The sequence below is a fragment of the Lynx rufus genome, unplaced genomic scaffold (assembly GCF_022079265.1).
Source record: "Lynx rufus isolate CCGP_SWC_20201006 ecotype Redwood Valley unplaced genomic scaffold, mLynRuf1.p SCAF_2, whole genome shotgun sequence".
NCBI classification, from domain to species: Eukaryota; Metazoa; Chordata; class Mammalia; order Carnivora; family Felidae; genus Lynx; species Lynx rufus.
The window spans coordinates 196941730-196962487 of record NW_025814834.1 but is presented as its reverse complement, the minus strand read 5'-3'; the positions used below and the strand labels follow the sequence as shown (position 1 = coordinate 196962487).

Below are 20758 nucleotides of genomic sequence, written 5' to 3'. Positions count from 1 at the left end.
GCCTTCTGTGACTGGCTGCTTTCACTTGGTTTTCAAGGCTCATCCATGGTGTAGCATGGACCAGTGCTTTATTCCTTTGTAACAGTTAAATAACATTCCATTGTATGGACAGATCTATCACATTGTGTTCATCCATTATCAGCTAATGGATAATCATTGGATTTTAAAATAATCCCTAAAAGCACATTTCTTTGTATCTACTGGGAAGGTCCAGGAGCTCAAATAAATTAATACGATGGCTGTGAAGCCAAAGTGTGGGGATGTAATCCCAAGTACTACAGGCCTGCATACAAACCTGGGGGCTTTCTGTCTTTGACACTCTGGAGTAAAAGACAAAGCAAAAATCATGCAAAAGGGAAAGAAGCAAGATTCAACTCTTTAGGGAGTAGTGAAAAATAACATAATTGTACATTAACGTTCACACTTTTTACATCTGGCTGCAGCTGAACCTTATTTTACAAATGCCACGATTAGGAAAGGCTTGGTTTGGTTGCTTTAGTTAAAAGCCTTGGCGTTCATATTTTTCAAGTATTAGTCAGTAACAGGTATGCTGTGACCCTCAGTTAACCACGGAGTTAAACCTTAAAGCTGTATGCCAAGGGGCAGCTTACTCAAAGCACAGGCACAATGTCTTAGAGGAAACAGTCCGCTAAGCGTGCGCCAGAGAAAACCAAACCTGCAAAATGATGGTGATGCCCCAGAGACAGACCTCCCCATCTGCGGAACTAGGGAAAGCCTGATTTCATCGTCCACTCTGATGCAACAGAGACTTACTGGAGAATTGCAGCTCAAAGCCCTTGCTGGTGTTCTCGGCATCAGTGATGAAGTCAAGCCACAGACTACTAGACGTGCTGTTCAAAGTCACCCCCATCATCTCAGAACGGCTGAACACCCCCAGCAAACGGGCGGACTTGTTGTTGCCATCATAGACCTGGATGTAGGAGAGACCCCGACCTGATGTCAGCATGGCCTTATTTTGAACAACAGATTCTCATCCCACAGCCTATATTCCCAGAGTTTAGCACCAACGATGTCTGTTAGAGGGGCAGTGAGGCATCAGATGCAAGGTAGACGGCACGGTGAGCCAGTAACAGGGTGAGTGATCAGCCCCTCTTGTCTCTCCTAGGTGCCAGTTCTGTGCCCAGCCCATCTCAGTGCGAATCTGGTCTGTAGGAACCGGTAGCTGTTCTAACCTTTCCAGTGGAGCTCTGCTTTGTCCCTCCAAACCCCATATGGCACCAGCTTACTCTTCAGCAGCCTGGGGAGGCAAGGAGGGGGCTGCCTGAAGGCCCAAGCCATCTGTTTCTGCACACAGGCACACTGGAAGCACCCGACGTCTCTGCATTGTTAAATAATCCTGTCCTTCCAGATGAGATAGCAGTCCTCCCACCTGACCCCACCCCACCGTGGCAGTGGCCTGTCTTGACTACTCTTCTAGACATGGCCCCTGGGATGCAGCAGCATGGAATTAAAATGACCAGTGTGTCACGGTGCCTTTCCTTTCCCCAAGCTCAGCCTCTGCCCCTTCCCTCCTAAAATGAGGGCTCCAGCGAGGGCCTGCTGGGCTTGCCATGGGTGGAATCGCGCAGGCATCTGGCTTCCCTCACTCCCATCTGTCCCCTGAACTTCTGAGCACCAGCAAAGACAACAGTCATCAGAATAATGAACTGGCTCCCCAGGTTCTGAGGTTGCTGCTCCTTTCCAGATAATTGTACAAATAACAACAGAAGTTGTGATTGAGTGAAGGACCCCCCTAGTGCTTTGGTAAATATCAAAGATGGGATCTATGGGTGGGTGATGAATATTTGCTCCTGGCACCGGATGTGGTGCCAGCTGCCAGCAAATTGGAACAATATTTCCATTCTACTATTTATGAAGCAAAGCTTTCTAAAAGAAGCCATCCTTTAAGCGAACAGTGCTGTATATTACAGAGATTTGTTTAGGCCCCTGGGAGCCTCAAGTCTGTTTCCAGATTCCTTGTACAGCACCACTGATAGATTGAGAGAATTCTGGAGTTCCAACAGACATAGAGATGACACCAGTTCACCAGTGCTCATTGCAGCACCCAAGCTGTTAAAAATATTTTTACCCACTAAAACATACTGGAATTAATTGATCAAGGCATTGATCGTCAATACTTGCTAACATCACAGTAACAGAAACAAGCAGATATCATGAACACCACTACTTACTTATGGAGTCATTTTGCTAAAAAAAAAAAAAAAAAAAAATCAAACCTGAGTCACATCAAGTCACTGGATCCAATTTCTAACTTATAGGAAGTACAGAGGACGCAGGAATATATGAAATGATACCCTAGGAATATGTTCAGCAAACCTAGAATATGAAAAGTCCCACTGGAAAAATTACCTGACCTCCTCAACAAATAAATTACAAGGGATGGAGGAAAAAAAAAAGATGGAGGCAGAAACCCATTGATTAAAAACCATATGAGACAACCAATCCAATGTCTGGGCCTTATTTGGGTCCTGATTCAAATAAACTGTAAATTAAGAAAAAATATTAGGACATTTATGAGATAATTGAAAACTTGAATATTCACTGGATATATGATGATATTAAGAAATTGTTGTTAATTAATAAAAGTGTAATGGGAACAGGATTATTTCCTTAATTTCTAAGCATAATTCATTCTAACTCATTAAGGACAAAAATGTTCATAATGTGTCATTATGATAAAATATTCATTGCAGAAAACTTATAAAACAGAAGAACACACAGAAGATAACTCTCAACACTCACAACATTTTGGAGATGATCTTTCTATGCTTTGTTCTATGCATGCCTTTCCTTATATATACTTATTTCCTTAATTTTCAATAAAAACAAGATCAAACTATAGATACTATATGGTAACCTACTCTTCCACTTAATATAATGTGCATATCTTTTGAATCATTACATATTTTTCCCCAACAGCATTTAAATAACTGTAGGACTTTCTATCATACAATTAAACCAACCCATACTATCCTTATTCACACATCATTGTCTGGAATGTGTGGCCTGGCATGGGAGAGGCATTCAATAAATGTATGATAAATAAATAAACCAATGTTTTCTTCTAGTACTCTTGTCCTCAAATCCACCTGGAATTTATTTTGGCATAAAATAGGAGGTAAGATTCTACTTTTTCTCCTTGGTTGATAAGCCATTTAACCCAACACTATAAATATTACATCCACCACCAATTTTAAATCTACCCTTGTCACATAGACTGTTGTATAAATTTGGCTTTGTCTGTCAACTTTCTATTCTCTTCTATTTCTACTACGCTACCTATTTGTCTTTTCCTGTTCATGACCCATACTGTTTCAGTTACCTAGCTTTATAAAATACTCAAATATTTAGCAGGGCAAGTCCTCTCTTGTCTTTTTTTAACTTAAAAAAGTATTCTCCCATGTTTATTCTTCTCGATAAACTCAAGATGAGCTTTCTTAAATTAAAAAAAAAAAAAAGACCTCCGGCTCCATCCTCCAAAACTCCCCAACGTGTGTAATTCTGACTGATTAAAATAAAATGTATGGATTAATAAGATAAAAAGTCCATCCATATGATATTGAATCTTCCTATCCATATACATGACATCTGGCTTCATTTAATCAAGTTGTTTTGTATGTCTCTCAGTAAAATTCTGTACTTATTTTTGGGTGTTTTTATACTTTTTATTACAATTGGGATACATCTGGGCCTTTGTATACATTTATTCTCTAACAGAATATTGTTTGTTTATAAGAATGCTTTGATGGTCCAGTTCATCATCATATACAGGTGAGATGGATTTGTCTCCGAGTAATCAGAGAGAACCCATACACATCCACTATACCTAACCTTTCCCTTTTCTTTCTCGAGTAGATGTTTTTATTTTCTTCACCTTTGTTGTGGTATAATTGGCAAATAAAAATTGCAGATAATTAAAATGTACCACTTAATATTAGACCCATACCATTACATCTAATATGACAACTCAGCAAGATGGCTGGCTTAAACATAACCACACTACGTGGGCAGCTTTGTACATACAGTTACAAACAATGTGGACACTCCTAGGGACACTACTGTATGTCTGCCTGCACACGTGCTCAAGTTTCTCTAGGGCATACGCCTAGAATGGAGATGCTGGTTGCTGGGAAGGCACATTTTCAGCTTTGTTAGATATTGCCAGATTGCTCTCCAAAGAGTAATACAAATTTAATCCCTCTGACATCGTGTGACAGCTTTCATTGCTTTGTATCTTCGCCAACACTTGGTATTTTCAGGCATTCTAATTTTTTCCAATTTGATGGGTGTGAAACGCTATCTTATTTCAATTTGTATGTCTTTGATTATCCCTGAGGGTGAGGATCTTTTCATGTGTTTACCCATAATTCCACTTTCCTCTTATGTGAATTGCTTGTCCATATCCTTTGTTCATCCATGAGTGTGAAACCTCCTTGCATTTATTTCAATTGTATGTCCTTCCAAATAAAGTTTTATAATTTTCTCAGTAAAGGTGATGCACATCTTTTAGACTTATTCCTAGGTGTTCTGTAGTTTTTGCTTCCATTAGGAATGAGCTCTTTTTTTTTCTGATTATATTTTAGTTTATGTTTAGTTTAGTTTATGTTTTCAGCCACTTTGCTCAATTGTCTTATTGGTTCTGATGTTTTATCCATTGAGTCTTTCATATTTTCTAAATAGAAGAGGATAATTTTATAAATTCTTTTCTAATTTTTATAGTTTCTTTGTTCTTTCTCTGATCTGATTGTAGTGGTTTCGATCTGCAGCAAAATGTTGAATACTAGTGGTGATAACAGAGCTCATGTCTTGCTCCTGACTTCACTGGAAATCCTTAGGAAGCTTTGTCATTAAGAAAAATGTTTGCCATAGGTGTCGGTAGGAACTTTTTATCAGATTAATAAAGTTTTCTTCATAGTTTTGAGGTATTTTTTAAGAATCATGAATGAATACTGAATTTCATCATGTGATGTTTTTAGGTGACTGGCAGGATCACATACTTTTGCCTTCTAATCTGTTTAGGATATTAGGTTGAATCACATGAAGTTGCCAATATGTGACTGGTTTTGACCTACGAAGACAGCAATTTCATAGGGTTTGTCTAGTACATAATATCATGAGCTTTTCTAATATTGACACATCCTCACATTCCTGGAATCAATCCCACTTGGTCATTTTTGCTTTCAGACACAGCTAGATTCAATATGACATTGTATGTATGTAGGGTGTTTAGATCTATGATAAGTGACTAGTCCAATAGTTTGTTCTTCTATGGCCCTCACTCAGTTTGCTATCAATATTTCTACTTGGCTCATTTAAATAAAATGAATTAGGATATGGATGCTAATTTTTCTCTTTTCTGAGTCAGTCTGATTATTGCAGGATTAGTTATTCCTTGAACTTTTGTCGGTTTACCTGCAAAATAGTCTACGCCTGGGGCCTGTGAGACAGGATATGGGCAGGATCCAGTTTTATTCTTTTTAATGTTTTATTCATATTTGAGAGAGAGGAAGAGAGAGAGAGAGACAGACAGACAGACAGTGCATGGGGGCAGGGAGGGACAGAGAGAGATGGAGATAGAATCCGAAGCAGGCTCCAGGCTCTGAACTGTCAGCACAGAGCCCAATGCGGGGCTCGAACCCATGAACTGTGAGATCATGACCTTAGCCGAAGTCGGACACTTAACTGATTGAGCCACCCAGGTGCCCGAGGATCCAGTTTTTTAAGTAATTATTGGTTTATTCAGATTTTTATTTTTTCTTTTTTAAGTTTATTTATTTATTTTGAGAGTGTGACAGTAGGGGAGGGGCAGATGGGGAGACAGAGAGAGAGAATCCCAAGCAACCTCCACACAAGTGCAGAGGCTGAGGTGGGGCTCGAACTCATGAAGAACTCACAAACCGTGAGATCATAACCTGAGCCAAAATCAAGAGTCAGAGGCTTAACCAGCTGAGACACCCAGGCACCCTTATTTTTTCTTGATATTAGTACTTTTTATCTGTCAATATTTCCCATTTTACCTGAGCTTTGAGATTTCTTAGCTTAGGGTTGTTCCTAAATATTTTCTGATTGTTTCATAATCTCTACCTCATCTGTGACTGTGTTCCTTTTTCTGTTCCTAAAATTCTGTACCTGTGGCTTCTTTATTCTTTGATCAGTCCTGCAAGGTTTGTGTCTCTTATTAGTTATTTTTCAAGGAACCAGTTGGTTTTGCTGACAATTGCTCCTGTATTTTTAGCTGTATTTATTCTGTCATTTTTGACTTTAAGAAGTCTCTCTCTCCTACTTTCTTTGGGCTTATTGTTATATTATCCAAGCTACCTAGATCCTTATTTATTTTTAATCTAGGTGATGTGTCAGAGACTAACAGAGATATATTAAAATCTTCCACCCTGACTTTAACTTTATTTTTGTTTTTTACCTTTCTAGCAGTTTTTATTTAATTTATTCGTGCTATGTTATTTGGCACATAAAGTTTTACTGTGGATTGATTGTACATTTTATTAACATAAAAGAATCCTCTTTTAAATTTCCTTATGAGACTTGAGAGAAATTCTTAAATTTATAGCAAACTGATTTCATTTTTCTGTGCTTTACCATTTTTGTTCCTGGCCTCCATTCCATTTTTTAATTGGGTGATCCTGTTTTTCATCTCGATTTAATCTTTCCTCATCTTGGATTGCTCAGTTTTCATTATTGCCTATTTTTGTGTCATAAATATGATATTCTCTCAAATCCTGTTAAGAATACAAATTAGGAGCTTTTAAAGTTTTACTTCTTTGTTGCTTACAGAGGGGCAATTAGCTCACACTCTTCAGACCGGTCCCCTTCTTCTGATCGCTGGAATATTTATACATATCCCGTTAATTTTCTTGTTAGCACACCATCACAGAGGGAGAATAAAATAGGAGAATGGAAATGCCCAGTGGTGTCTAAAGGGGAACGGAGGAATTAGCGAGAAAAGGGCATAGCAGGAGTTCTCCTGCTCCTGGTGCTAAAGTATGCATGTGTGATTGTGGCAGCCTCTTTTCTGATGAGCCTGACCACTTTTGTTAGGCATTGCCCTACTTTATCTGACTTGCTGACAGAAGCCAAGTCAAGCCCAGCGCGTCCTGCTGAGAGGGAATCATGGCTCTGTGTGGTCTCTCACACCTAGCACACTTCTGGAAGAGCTAGTGGTATTGAGATCTGGTCCAGGCCAACAGTACATGGCATGTCCTTGGCTCCAGGCTCTGCTGCTCTGACTTAGGTGGGCTTAGATGTGATTTCCTTAAGGGTTTTGGCACTGAGTCCATGGGCAGGATTCACTTCAGGTACATGAAGCATACTTTGATTAGGCCCTTTCTCAACGTGGGTTCTTTTATGGATATTCCATTTGGCGAAAATTCTTTTAAGCTATATGTGAAATGTGCCCTTGCCTAATTTCCATGGGTGAGGGCACTTTCCCCTGCATTTGTATCCTTTTAGTCATTTCAGTGGGGACCTGTGCAGGATGGTTTCATATACATATATACACATGTGTTTCATTTGCCATCTTCAGCTGGACGGTATCTTTCCATACCATTGCAATTTAGAGGCCCTTCCTATCTTACTGAGGTCAGATCAAAATTTTGGTGGGGGCCAAAATAAAAGGAATCGGGTAATTAGGGGAGACAAGCTGAAGTATGTATAGGGGCGTGGTTTAAGGGATTTTCGGTAATTAAAGGTAAGACACAGATCAGGGGTCACAAATGCAAGTCAAGAGTCACTCCATGGGTCAGGATTACAAGACTATATGGAAAGATTGGAAGGTTGATCAGATGTATGATATATTGTATCTTGGGCAATAAATAAGGTGTGGAGGAGGTGACAGGTCAGGAGTTCCTTGGTGTGCACCGGGATTTCTTTGCAGGGAAAGGCAAGGCCTCAGGGTGAGGAATTTGCCAGTGTTCCGGCAGATGGGTGAGTTCCAGCACAGCAAGGACAAGGTGTTCTTGGAGCTGACTGGTATTCTGGGCTCCTCCTGCACACGTTCCTGTCGAGGACGACCAGAGTCACAGGCTGGCACAGCAGTGCCACTACGGCTGACACGGGTGCACGGCCATTCTGGAGACTATTTGGGAAACCAAACTGTGGGTTTCTTTTAGTTCTGAAACAGTTTTGTACCTGTTCATGTCCCAGGTTCTCCCTCAGGAGGACCAGGATCTGAGGAAAAGAGTTAGAGCAGGAAGGGATGACACGAAGCCATCCCATCTCCCTTGGTGCCTTGCCCTCCCTTCCCCAGGTTCCATTCTATAGGAGTTATGGGGGGCACAGGGTCCCATGAGTGGCCTTTGTGCCATGTCAGAGCCATAGCCCAGCCTTCTGAGGGGGACACTCAGGAGGCCTGGGCACAGCAGGAAGAAGGTCATCGGCAAGAAGGCGGAGCCCACTATTAGAAGGCTGGGTGGCAGGACCAGCTGGGCAGATGGCTCTAAGACAAAGTCTGAAGACTGGGAACATCCCCCAATAAAACAGTAATTCATCCTCCTCTCTCCACAACCCTGCAGGACTACCTGGGGTCCTGCATCCTATACAAGTCCTCCCTGACCTCTGACCTGGGTTTTATGGCCTGTGTCTCTCCCTTCTTACCCTGAGTGCCTCAAAAAGTCTCTCTTCTCTCATTTGAGCTGCTCACCTGATCCTAAGACACCACATGGACAGGGTAATTGGGTGTGCACACCTGTTGACCATGTCTTAGGTGCTTCTTTGAATTTAGACCACCCTGGTGAAGAGGCTCAGGTAGCCGCCACACTCCATGTGACCTCTGGCAGCCAAGGAGTCCTTCTGCTGATCCTATCAGGCCACACGCACAGAACTGCTGCTATATTCCCTTTAAAACCTGAAAATTATGTCTCCAGAATTCTTTTCACTGCAGGGTTGGCAATGACCTTCATGCAAGAAGGGCTCTGCATTTCACCAATTCCATCTGCAGCTCTGAAGAGAAGAAATCACCTTGGCCTTGCTGACCCCGGTTATATCCTCTGACGATCTGGTGTTGATGATGAACAAATGGATGGAGAGAGGTGAGGTCTGGGGGATGCCTGAAGACATGGCCCTTGGAAATTATAAAGTCTTGTATATTGCTCACTTAAAAGGAGATGCACCGTTTTTCTGTCTGGGGAGCTCAGAGGTTGCAAAGTAGAGCTTAAGAAGCCAGTGACTGGGGTGGGGGCGCCTGGGTGGCTTGGTCAGTTAAGCATCCGATTTCAGCTCAGGTCATGATCTCATAGTTTGTGGGTTCAAGCCCTGCGTTGGGCTCTGTGCTGATAGCTCGGAGCCTGGAGCCTGCTTCGGATTCTGTGTCTCCCTCTCTCTCTGCCCCTCCCTTGCTCATGTTGTCTCTCTCTGTCTCTCAAAAATAAATAAATGTTAAAAAAAATTAAAAAAAAAAAAAAAAGAAGCCAGTTACTGGGCCCTGATCCCCCTGGGCTGCTTCACATATTTTATTTCAGGCATACCCGGTCCCAAATGGTCACCTCATGGGTTCAAGGATAATCAGTTTAGAGTGAGAAACACCCTCCAAATGCATGTGCACACCCACACCCACACCCACTCACGTACCCCAGCAAACACACGCCCTAGAGAATGAGTCAAGAATATCATCTCTGCTTAAAAAGCACAGTACATTCATCATATCCAGAGAGAATCCTAAGGGATGGGGATCACTTAATGGTTGCTCTTTGGATTTTTCAGAGTAGTGACCTCTGATTGTTTCTAATGTCAAGACTTCTCTGGCTATGGGGAATAAAACTGTATTAGGATAAGCTAAAAAAGTTTCTTGGCATTGGATGAAAATGGACAACTCTGTGTGAGGTTTTCCTTATAATCCATTTTAATAAGGCAGCTCTTTGACAAATTCTCCAGAGTCCATGCTTTGATTACACACATACTCACACACCATACATTACTGGAGATACACATTAATCACATACACACAAAGAAATACAAATTGTATGTGCGCTCAGTGTCATAACAATCCATAATCAAGCACCGTCACTTCTTTAAATCCACTTTCTTTAACCCTGTTGCCACACATGGGCCAGCACCATGGCATACTGAGCTGCTGAAACAGCCCTGCTAGTCTACAGAAACATATCCTCAAGACATACCCAGATGCACATGCACAAAATACACTGAGACAAGTCTGCACAAACACTGGTCCCTTGAACCAAGCAAACACATAGACTCAGATTCACACACACGTGGAAATGTATATATGAAGGATCTACATCCACAAACACACATCTACACAAATGCACATGCACATACACACGCAAACATGCACAATCTATGAGCTCTTCACTATCCAGCATGATGGTCAGAGTCACGATGAAAAACCTGACCCAATGGCCACTCCAACTGAATTTATTATTATTATTATTATTATTATTATTATTATTATTATTTATCATGCAGTCAACCCGTACTCTACCACCTATGTATTTGAGAACAGTCAAGTCCTAAGCAAACTCTAAAGTCACATTCTTAGACCTTCACGGACCGTTCTGTTTTGGGTTCTCACTTTCTCCCAGACAAGTGAGGACAATATCCTGGAACTCAAGAGGGAAGAAGAAAGCTTGGGTCATTCACACAGAGAGAAACAAGTAGGTGCTGAGCACACTTTTGTATACCGTAACTCACATCCTCTATGAAATCTATCAGTTTTACCTTGAGCACATCTCCTTCAGACAGTTCAAATGTCCTGGCTTTCAGCTGAATGCCCTTCCCCGGCTGGGTCTGGATGGAGTAGATGCATTCATGGTTGTTATTGTAGTTCACAGGAAAGTTGGGGGACAGCAATGTACCCTGAGTGCCCGTGACTGAATTCCCACACTCAGCTGGAAAGAGAATCACAATAATCACAGATTAACCCCCATCAGCCACATGTGGAAAACAACTTACAGCGCTGGAGAACCTCACAAAGATGGCACGTTGTTTGCCTGTCTATCTGCCCGAATGCCTGTTTCTCTGTCCATTTGTCTGCCGGCCTATAGGACTGCATATCAAAGTTTTTTTTTTTAAAGTATCTGCCCATCTGTAGGCATTTTAAAGAAATTCTGCCCAATTTCTTTCTCTGTCTTATTCTGTGTGTCTGTTTCTCATCGGCAAGAATAGAGATTACCCCACCAGGCATCCTGTACTTTCTTAGTGGCATGAGGCAGCCCTTCTCCACACCTGTTCATACAGTATCACAGCAGCAGAATGATTGAGGAGGATGGCAGGGAGGATGGGGGTGGTCAAGTGAGGAGAGACGGCAGGATAGAAACTCAGAGGGGTGAAAACTGAGTAAGTATTGCTAGCATCCTCCAAACTTTACAAGGATTATTTCAATCATTAGTCACAACAACCAACCCCATAAGGTGGGCATAATTATCATCCCTGTTTTAAAAATAAAGGATCTGGTACTTAACCATTTAGATCAATTCTCTCCATTCACCGAGAGGAGGGGGCTGAGAGCCCAACCCTCCTGGTCCTGGAATTTAAGGCCGCTGAGGCTTTGGAAAAGGTTTTAGCATAGACCCACTGAAACCCTGTTTCATTTGACAGCTAATGAATTCACACCTTCCTCTTGAAGTCTTTTCCTCCTCCTCCAGAATGAGTCATTCTTTCCCCATTACTCCCATATCTTTATTTATAGCAGTCACCACATTTTACTTCACCTATTTGTTAACATTTCCGTCTCCTCCACTGTCGATCCTCTGGGATGTGGTCACATTTCTCTATGCCCAACACCCACTCAGTGCCAGGGTAGGGCAGGCATGAGCAGATGAAAGGGGAGATAGCTCAGTGGCAGGGCAGGGCTGCAGAACCCTGCAATTATCTCTCTCGGGTGTTTAATAGTTGTAGATCCTCTCCCTGTGCTTCCCTATATCAGAGTGCCTACCATATTGCACCCTGATTGCTTCTTACTTGCCGGCATCTTCCACCTAAACTGTGAGTTACTTGAGGGCTCGGGTCATGCTTAATGAATCTATGAACTTCCAAGGCTCAGCCCAGATTGTCTGTAAAATAAATATTTGCCAAATGAATGAATGAATGAATATGGAGGACACTGACCTCAGAAGATGTACCATCCTAAAAATAATTAGGTTCCAGAAGGATGTAAATACAAGTCCAGATGGCAGGCACATTATTTGTCTGGACATATGGAGAATTTGGAGCATGTCTTGAATCTCTGGGGTTGACAGTAGCAAGTCTGCTTTCTCCAAACTATCCCTCAGTATCCCTATTCTAGGCACAGTATCTGCTGGAAGGGCTCTGAGGTCAATCAATGGGCCACCGGCCAATGCACCACCTAGTTAACCCTAATTGTCCTAAGCCTGAAGTGTACTGGGCCAAGGCAGTGTAGATGGAACTTGTGATACAGAGTTGAGCCTCGTGTGGTCTTGGTTTATATTCTTGTGTCCCTCAGGCTGCTCCTTAGACCTTTGAAGACCATGTCTGTGTTCTACAACAGGCCCTTAGTTTTTCAATGGACCCTACTCCCTGGGCTCTGTCCAGTTCAGGACAGCTTCAGTTTCCTAGTTTACATAAGCCATTACTATGAATTAAATGTTCACGATCCTGTGCCAAATCCGTATGTTGAAGCCTTAATCTATAATGTGATGGTATTTGGAGGTGCGGCCCTTGGCATGTGATTGGGATTAGTGACCGTATAAGCTGAAGAACTGACCAGAGCCCTGTCTCTGCCTTGTAAGGATACAGCAAAAAGGTTGCCTCCCGCAAGCTAGGAGAGGACCTTCACTAGACATTGAATCTCCTGGCACCTTCCATCTTGGGTGGCTTGGACTCCAGAACCATGAGAAATAAATATTTAGTGTTTAAGCCACCCATGGCATTTTCCTTATAGCAGCCTGAACTGACCAAGACAGCCACCGTTTGTCTTAGAGCCTGTTTGCAAAGTGTCCAAATATGCACAATGAATGTGCTGAGCTGGGGCAAAAAACTAAAGCAATAGCAGTGGAGAGGCACCCCATGTACATTTTCTGGGTGCCCTGAGATGAGGGCAGGGATTTGGGGAGGGGGTGCTGAAGGCTTTTAGCCATGTTATTATTACTCAGTCATATCACATGGGCAGCACTCTTAAGCAGCTCTCCATTGTTTCTGGGGTGAAGCATTATTCCCCTCCATCTAGGGAGAGGCCTGTGGAGCAGTGAGATGAGCATGAACAGCCAAGTTATATCAACACTCTGAACCTCGCTCTCTTCATCTGCCTTCATCTGGGCAATAATAGCATCTGTATAAGACTATAGAGAATAAATACATGAGATTTTATGATAAAATAAGTGACCATATGAGGATTGGTCAGCATATAGTAGGCCCTCAACAAGCGTTATTCCTCCTCTCTTTCCCCATCCATCCCAGGTGAATCTACGTGGCTTACCTGATTCCATCTGGAGCCTTAACTGCCTGTGCTCTGGGACTGGCAGCCCAAGAAGCTTCTTGGGAAGTGTGCATTAGCTGCCCAGTGTTCACGGCACCCTCGCTATTCCTGATGCCTCTTGCCCTCTGCCTAGTTCCTAAATTTGGCTTCCCTTAAGCATGGGCTTTGGCATGTTATGGGACACCTTTCCTGGTCTTGGCTTCCAGCACAACTGCTCTGTGCTCATCTCTGTCTCTCTCATGCCCCTCTCCTCTTGCCCACCACCCAACACCTTTATGAGGAGGGACACAGAGCTGGTAGCTTCAGATGGGGCCAGTCCTTGGCTGACCACCAGAGCCTGACTCCCTGCCAGGGCTTTTGTCTTGGGCACCGGGGAGGGTACAGGAAGGTAAAGGGACAAGACATTTGCTTCTGGGAGAATTTCCAAAGTAACAGGGGAGGTGAGCAGATGCACTGAAAAGCCAAACACAAGTATAAATGGAAACAAACTGTGCCGGAGAAACAAACAGTCATATGCACAGGAAAGTCCTGCCACTGACTGTGGCATCTGCGACTTCTGTCGTCCCCATCAGGAGAGGTCTCATTAAGGGCAGGGGCTGTGTCTTATCCATCAGTCTGGAGCTCTGGAGGCAGAGGGTTTGCTCTTCTCCATCACACCAGGGCTCCCAAGGACAGAGACATGTCTCCTGCTGCAGATTGGGTCCCCTGGAGTCAGGGCTGTCTCTTCCACATCAAGTTCAAGGGTCCCTGAGGTCAGGGGTTGTGTCACCCTATCACACCATGAATTAGAGCCCAGAGCTGTTCATCTCCTTCACAGCTGGGAATGTCTCCTGGTAACACTGTGTGGGTTAAGTTATCCAATTTACACCCACAGTGCATGTAGCAACTGGGAGCATCCCCAGGGTGGGCTTTCCCATGATACCTCCAGCCTGAGGCTCTGTTGCAGGGCTGGTGGTAATTAGAGGTGATTATAATTGCCGTGCATTATTAATAACACACGAAACAGAAGACAAATGTAATAATGAAAATATTGTGAGGTGTCATGAACAAACAGTAATTGGAATAATAAGTTAAAGAATGAGTTTATGTAATGAGATCAATGAGGCAAGAGCTTAAGGAGTGTGTGCATCTGTGGTCCTGAATAATCCCATTCAAGAAAGATTTCCCCCAGAATTACTTAGCTGAGGATGTTTTCCTGGAGAAGGAATGAGTTTCTGGTAGCTGGAGAAAAATTGAATGTACATGGGGGAATGTGTAGGTCTGAATGTGTGTGCTTCAATGTGTGCCCGGGTCAGGGTGCATGAATGCTGTTGGTCAGGCGGGGGGGGGGGGGGGGGTAGTTACAGGAGAAAGGATAAACTCTGGGATTATTTAATGGATCCAAATGGAATTTTGCATCCATGTGTCTTCAGGTTTGCTCTCTGAGATTGTGAGAGGTTCTTGGTTATTGATAGATAACAATAAAAAGGTTATTGGCAGAATGATGATAATTATACAGCACCCCATTGGGTTTATGTAAATTATGTCATCTAAACTGGAATAAAGCCTGTGAGTTGAACATTGTTATCTCTGTTTTAGAAACGAGGAAGCTGAGGCCGAGGGGGTTTGGTGGCCTGCCTAAGATCTAACAGCTGGGAAGTGGCTGAGCAGAGACCCGACCTTGAACCTGTGTGACCATACAGGCCCAGCCAGGCCCATCTTGCCAGCCTGTTTACAATTGTCCTCTGCAGAGCCCCAGGCTCCACGGGGATGTCTCAGGCAAGGCTGACCTCAGGGCTCCTGTTTCAGTCAGTCACTGCTGCTTCCAGCTACGGGGTATATTGGGGTTTCATGCGAGATTTCACGGGACGCATGGGTTCTATGCTAACAGCTAGCATGGTAAGCACTCCACTATCTAGCCTGTGTTCCATCCAGCCCTGTGTGGCAAGTGCTGAGCAAGCAGAGCCATCAACTTTATAAACGAGGGCCAGCCAGCAATTGTCCCTGCTCCCTGGGCTATCACCCTACTTCTCCCCACCCCTGGAGCCTGGAGCTCTGAACAGCCTCCAGAGACTGGCAAGGAGGTCAGGCCTCCCACCCAACGCCCCAGTGCAGGCAAGAGTGTGTGCTCAGGCAGTCCTCAAACCCAGGCCTATTGGCCTTTTGGCCCATATGTGTTTCACTACCTCATACCAATCGACTAAAGTTTGGCCCACCCCATTAGTGAAGCAAAATGAAAGCACGTGACCACCTACCAACACACCTTGGCAGAGGCGAACTCCACAGGCGCCGTCTGCCCCCCAGGCACGTGATGCGGGCTGTGCCCTCCAGACGGTACCCGGGGAAGCAGGAGAAGGTCAAGGTGTCGCCTACGCCAAACTGTAAGCCCTTCCGGATGCTGTAGGCTGGGACCTCAGGCTCTTCGCAGGGCTCCAAGTCATATTCTGGAAAAGCAGCAGGAGAGCTGGGGTCAGACACAGAATATGGAAACATATAGACACAAACAGTGGGGAGTAAGGAGCCAGAGATAAAGACAGAGGTACAGAATATATGCACACTGACCCACAAAAGGTAAAGAGAAAAGAAGAGAGACCCCAAGATGAACAGGGGTGAGAGAAACATACAGTGAGGGGAGGAACACAGTGCTTTGGGCTGTGGGGATGCCTCATACTGCAAGCAGAGAGAGGACACAGTGTTTCTGGAAACATGCTTCCTGGGAGTATTTATGAGGTTCCTCATGACTTGACCCTTCCCTCCTCTGTCCCTTCATCTCCATATTAACCCCAGGCCTCAGGGCTTGAAGACTTTCCAGCCTCTCTCTCCCTAGGCACTGACCCAGATAAATTCAATCTGCTTGGTTCTAGAGGGTCAGAATGTATGACCCAGCCGAAGGCAACTTACACCCGGAGAAAGAATCCAAATGCTTCACTCAAAGCTATGTCGGTAACGCTGACACTTGAGGCAGATGGCAAGCATGATGGGGTGGCATTTATCAGCCAGGGATCTGCCCAATACTTCTAGTGGTGGCACAGAAGTGACAATTTCAATTGTTCCCCAAGGGTATCTCCCTCTGGGACACAGTCCCTGGGGCTCTATTTGGTAAAGAGAAGGAGGGTCTCTTAGATGGGAGGAGACACAGTGGCTGGATATGTCCCACTGGCCAGACTGGCCCAGGCACATGGCAGGTGGCTTCTGCTGGAGGGACAGCATGGGATTAAGCTGGCCATGTCCCAGTTCCTAGAGACCATATATCTCTTTCCTGTCCTGGGGAAATCCATGTGATGAGAAGGGGGTTCTGGGAGGCAATGGCACAAGAGTGGTGGGAGTAATTGGGACAAGAAGAATGAAGGGTCCTCTTTTCTCCCTGAATACTAAATTAAAGAGCTTTCTTTTCAGGGTTCCTAAACACAGAGATAAATATCTATTGCTACTAAATTAGCATTGGTGAAGAAGTCCCCAAACGATACTCAAATACTCCAATATGTTAATTTCAAATCCCCTTACTTTTTTTTTTTTTAATTGCTGGGATTGTGAAACAGTGGAAGTGAAATCAGGAGAAGAATCAGGAGTTACTAGGGTAGGAAGGGACCTCTTAGTCCAACCAGTTGGGTAGGTGATTTTCAGAGTGAATCTTAAACACCTTCAGGGAAGGAGAGTCCCCCAAAAACCCGCTTCCCAGCCCATTACAGGGAGGTCTGTCCTTGTGTCTAACCCAGCTATCTTTTGCTGCAGCAGTGAGGTCATTCTCCCAGAGATTAGAAAGTGGATCGATATCCATGGGCTGGGAAGACCAGAGGCTGGCAGCAGAGGGAGAGGCAGAATGTTCTGCCATCATTTCCCCCAGGGGACCTGACATGCTTTACCTGCAAAGGTGATGTTGAATCCTTCATAGGACATGGAGAAATCGGAGATGAAGCGGACCTGGGCAGTGAAGTTGCCATAGAGTCCAGCGCTGATGGGGGCTGGCAACCTTGAGCCGGTCAGCTGCCTCAGGGGCTGGGAGAAGCTGCCATTCTCAGTGATGAGGAGGTAGTCGTGGCCACTCTCCAGGTGGAAGGTGTGGAATGTGAAGAACACACCTGCCAAGAGACCGGAAGGGTCCGGGTGACAAAGTGAGATGGCTGAAGCAGCCCAGATGCAAGACAGGATCTGCACAAACATTTGTGAACCTGTATCAGTGAGTAGGACTGCGAGCATGTACTGATTGATACATACGGGTGAACAGGAATGATTGCACCCAAATGAACCAGAACATGCTGCTGTCCATAAGTCAGGGAGAAGGACAACTGCTCTATGGCCGTCAAATTTGAAAGGGAGACTTATGGCTAGATCCATGAGAATGCCTCATAGCCTTTTTTCATTCACTGGTTCACTCACTAATTTTCAACAAGTATTTGTATATTTGATGGGTGCTTCCTATGGGCTGGGATCCAGGGTCAGGTAGGTGCAAGGGGATATGATATACAAGACATTAAACAAGTAGCTAGGGGTTAAGCTACTTGTAGCTACTTCTAAACTACTAAGCTACTAAGTAGCTCAGTTGGTTCAGTGTCTGACTTTGGCTCAGGTCATGATCTCACAGTTCGTGAGTTCGAGCCGTGTGTCAGGATCTGTGCTGACAACTCAGAGCCTGGAGCCTACTTCGGATTCTGTGTCTCCCTCTCTCTGCCCCTCCCCTTCTTGTGCTCTGTCTCTCTATCAAAAATAAATAAACATTAAAAAAAATAAGCTACAGTTCATGGTGACATGCTATATTGAACATAGTTCAGAATGTGCTAGGGGCAGACTGGAAAGCACTAAAGAAAAACAATAATATTCACTAACGTTTCAGCACTAAGTATCTGTGTGTCTCCAAGCCGTGTGTTTTAGTTGCCCTGTAGCTGGTCCCTATCAATTGGAAGAGAAGATATGAAACCCAGTTAATCCCACCAATGACATAAGTATGATTATTTTCGTCTCCATTTGACACCCAAGGAAACTGAAGCACAAAGAGATAAAGTCACTTGTCCAGGGTCAGCCAGCTGGCAGGTGGCAGAGCTGGGATCTGAAGTGCAGTTTGGCTGTAGGGGTTGACGGAGAAGGTTTTAGCTTCTCAAGCTATATAGAGAGAGCAGGCAGTAACAGTGGCCAGGTGGTGAGGCAGGTTAGGTGGTGAGAAAGATGGGGTGGCAGGATCTTAACACCCAAAGCAACTCTTGAACTCATCCAGATGGCAGTTGTGTGTGGGTGGGCGTGTGTGTACATGCATGCCCACCCACACATCAGCATGCCTATGGGAATACATGCCTTGGATGTGCTAAGGGCAGGTGCTTGGGTAGACTAGGGGGGCTGGGTCCACCTGCTATTAAAAGTCCATGGACCAGTAGCATGGGCATCGCCCAAAAGCTTGTTAGAAATGCAGAATCTCAGTCTCTACCACAGACGTTCCGAATCAGAATGTGCATGCTAACAAGATGCCCAAGAGATTTGTAGGCACATAAAAGTTTGAGGAATACTTCTCTAGATAATTACTGACAGGCTTTTGATAAATGATGGTTGGATCCAAGCTCTTCATTCGAAAACAGTTTAGATGTTTTCATATTTTTGCTTCTCTGTTGACAGGAGCTGGTGACCCCAGAGTATTTGGGATTCTATGGGGGTGGGTGGGCAGGGGAAACAGAGCCCCACAGAGGTGGTAGAGCCAGGCATGCAGCTTGTAATGCCCTGTGCCCAGACAACTGAGATGCATCTATTTATTTCCTCAAAGAAGCAGATCCTAAGCACATACTAAGTGCCAGGCCTGAGCTAAGCCCTGAGAAAAATCTCCCAGTTTAGTGGAGGAGACAGACACATCAATAGTGAGAGTCCAGAATGGGGGCATAGAAGAAGAGTGGCAATTACGCCTGGAGGGTTGGGAAGACTTCTTTGGCATGAGGGATGTGAGCGTTTTGGAGACACACAGGTATGTGTGCCCACGTGTATCCTATACTCTCAATACATTAACATGTGTGCACATGAGAAACCATTCTCAGTCTACAGAGTTTGGGAAAAGGCTTGGTGGAATATATATCCTTTCCTCTGGGCTAGAGCACGGGTTGGGTGGAGAGTGGGTCAGACACAGTAGAGGGAGTCAAGAGTTGATTAAGCACTGAGCCCCACGCTCTGTTCTTTAGCGTGCACACACAGCCCCTCCATAGGAATAAACATTTGGCTGGCATTCTAAGGATGAGTAAACAACTGAGACAGAGCCCCTAGATCTCCCAGCTGTGCTGATTGCTTGGGGCTCTTTTGGCCATTGTGAGGAAATGAAGACATCGTCACAGGGACAGAGAGGCCCCATGTTGGGGCTTGAATCCAGATTTGGTGTGATGGATGCACACACAAACCAATACTTGACCGGAGTCACCATGCAGGAGCCTATGACAGATGTGGATACCATGCCGAAGCACACATTCAGAGCTGTGGAAAAGGCATGGGCTTTGGGGGGGGGGGGTGGCGACAGACCTAGATCTACAGCCCGTCCACCAGCTAGAGGGTCTGGGCCAGTTGTTCAGCACGTCCTGAGTTCTAGTCTCCTCCACTCTAACACACGGGTGATAGCACCTCCTCATAGATGACATTTAATTCTTGGAGTGAGGCATGACTGGGCTAGCAGATGCAAAGCCCACAGCATGGTGCCTGGCACATAGTAGGTGCTCTCTTTGCTCAATTCATCTCTCAGGCAGCTTTAATGGTTAAAAAAAATGTCAGTTCCAGGGTCTCAGCAAGGGCACGTTCTTTGGACTCCTGAATTGGCCGTTCCCTTTGGCTGGGAAATCGAATAATTCTGAATTTCACACAGGTTAGAGTTTCCCCAGCTGTTCCTCTGTCTGCAGAAGATCAATCAGAGTCAGTGACCTAATGGATCTGTTAACCTGAGACACTCTTACAGGCACTGCCCTCTGGAGAAGGGTCTTGGTTCAGTTTAATTCAATTCATATAAATATTTCTTGAGTTCCTGATGTGCCAGGCATAGAGCCAGAACCTGGGGAAGCTGCAGGAAACAAGGCAGACATGTCTCTCAAAGATCTGAGAGTCTTCAGGGGGAGACAGAAAATGGAGCTGCAAGTTGTGTACTGTGTGGCAAAGTATGAGAGCTGGGAAGTACAGGATCATGTGGGAGCCCATGGAGGGGAACCCAACTCACACTCAGGGCTGGAGAAAGGGGGTCAGGAAGGCTCATTAAAGGAAGTGAGCTCAGAAGATGAAGAGCTGGCCACACAAGAGGGTTGGTGGAGACGGTGCAGGGGGAGAAAGTGTTCCAGAGAGAAGAAAATCATTTCAATGCACAAAGCTCTAGAGGACAATGAAAGCCTGGGAAGCTTCAGGAACTGAAAG

At 44.6% G+C, this 20758-nt stretch overlaps 1 protein-coding gene across 1 annotated transcript in view; it reads right to left on the bottom strand.

Moving 5' to 3' along the window:
• CSMD2 (CUB and Sushi multiple domains 2) overlaps nt 1-20758 on the bottom strand; it is a 600117-nt gene that overhangs the window by 185729 nt on the left and 393630 nt on the right. Inside the window, exons 20-23 of the mRNA XM_047083843.1 lie at nt 17266-17481; nt 15658-15846; nt 10708-10877; nt 775-931 (exon numbers count right to left, since the gene is read on the bottom strand). Coding sequence (XP_046939799.1) covers nt 775-931; nt 10708-10877; nt 15658-15846; nt 17266-17481 — 732 coding nt within the window. The remainder of the gene's footprint in view (nt 1-774; nt 932-10707; nt 10878-15657; nt 15847-17265; nt 17482-20758) is intronic.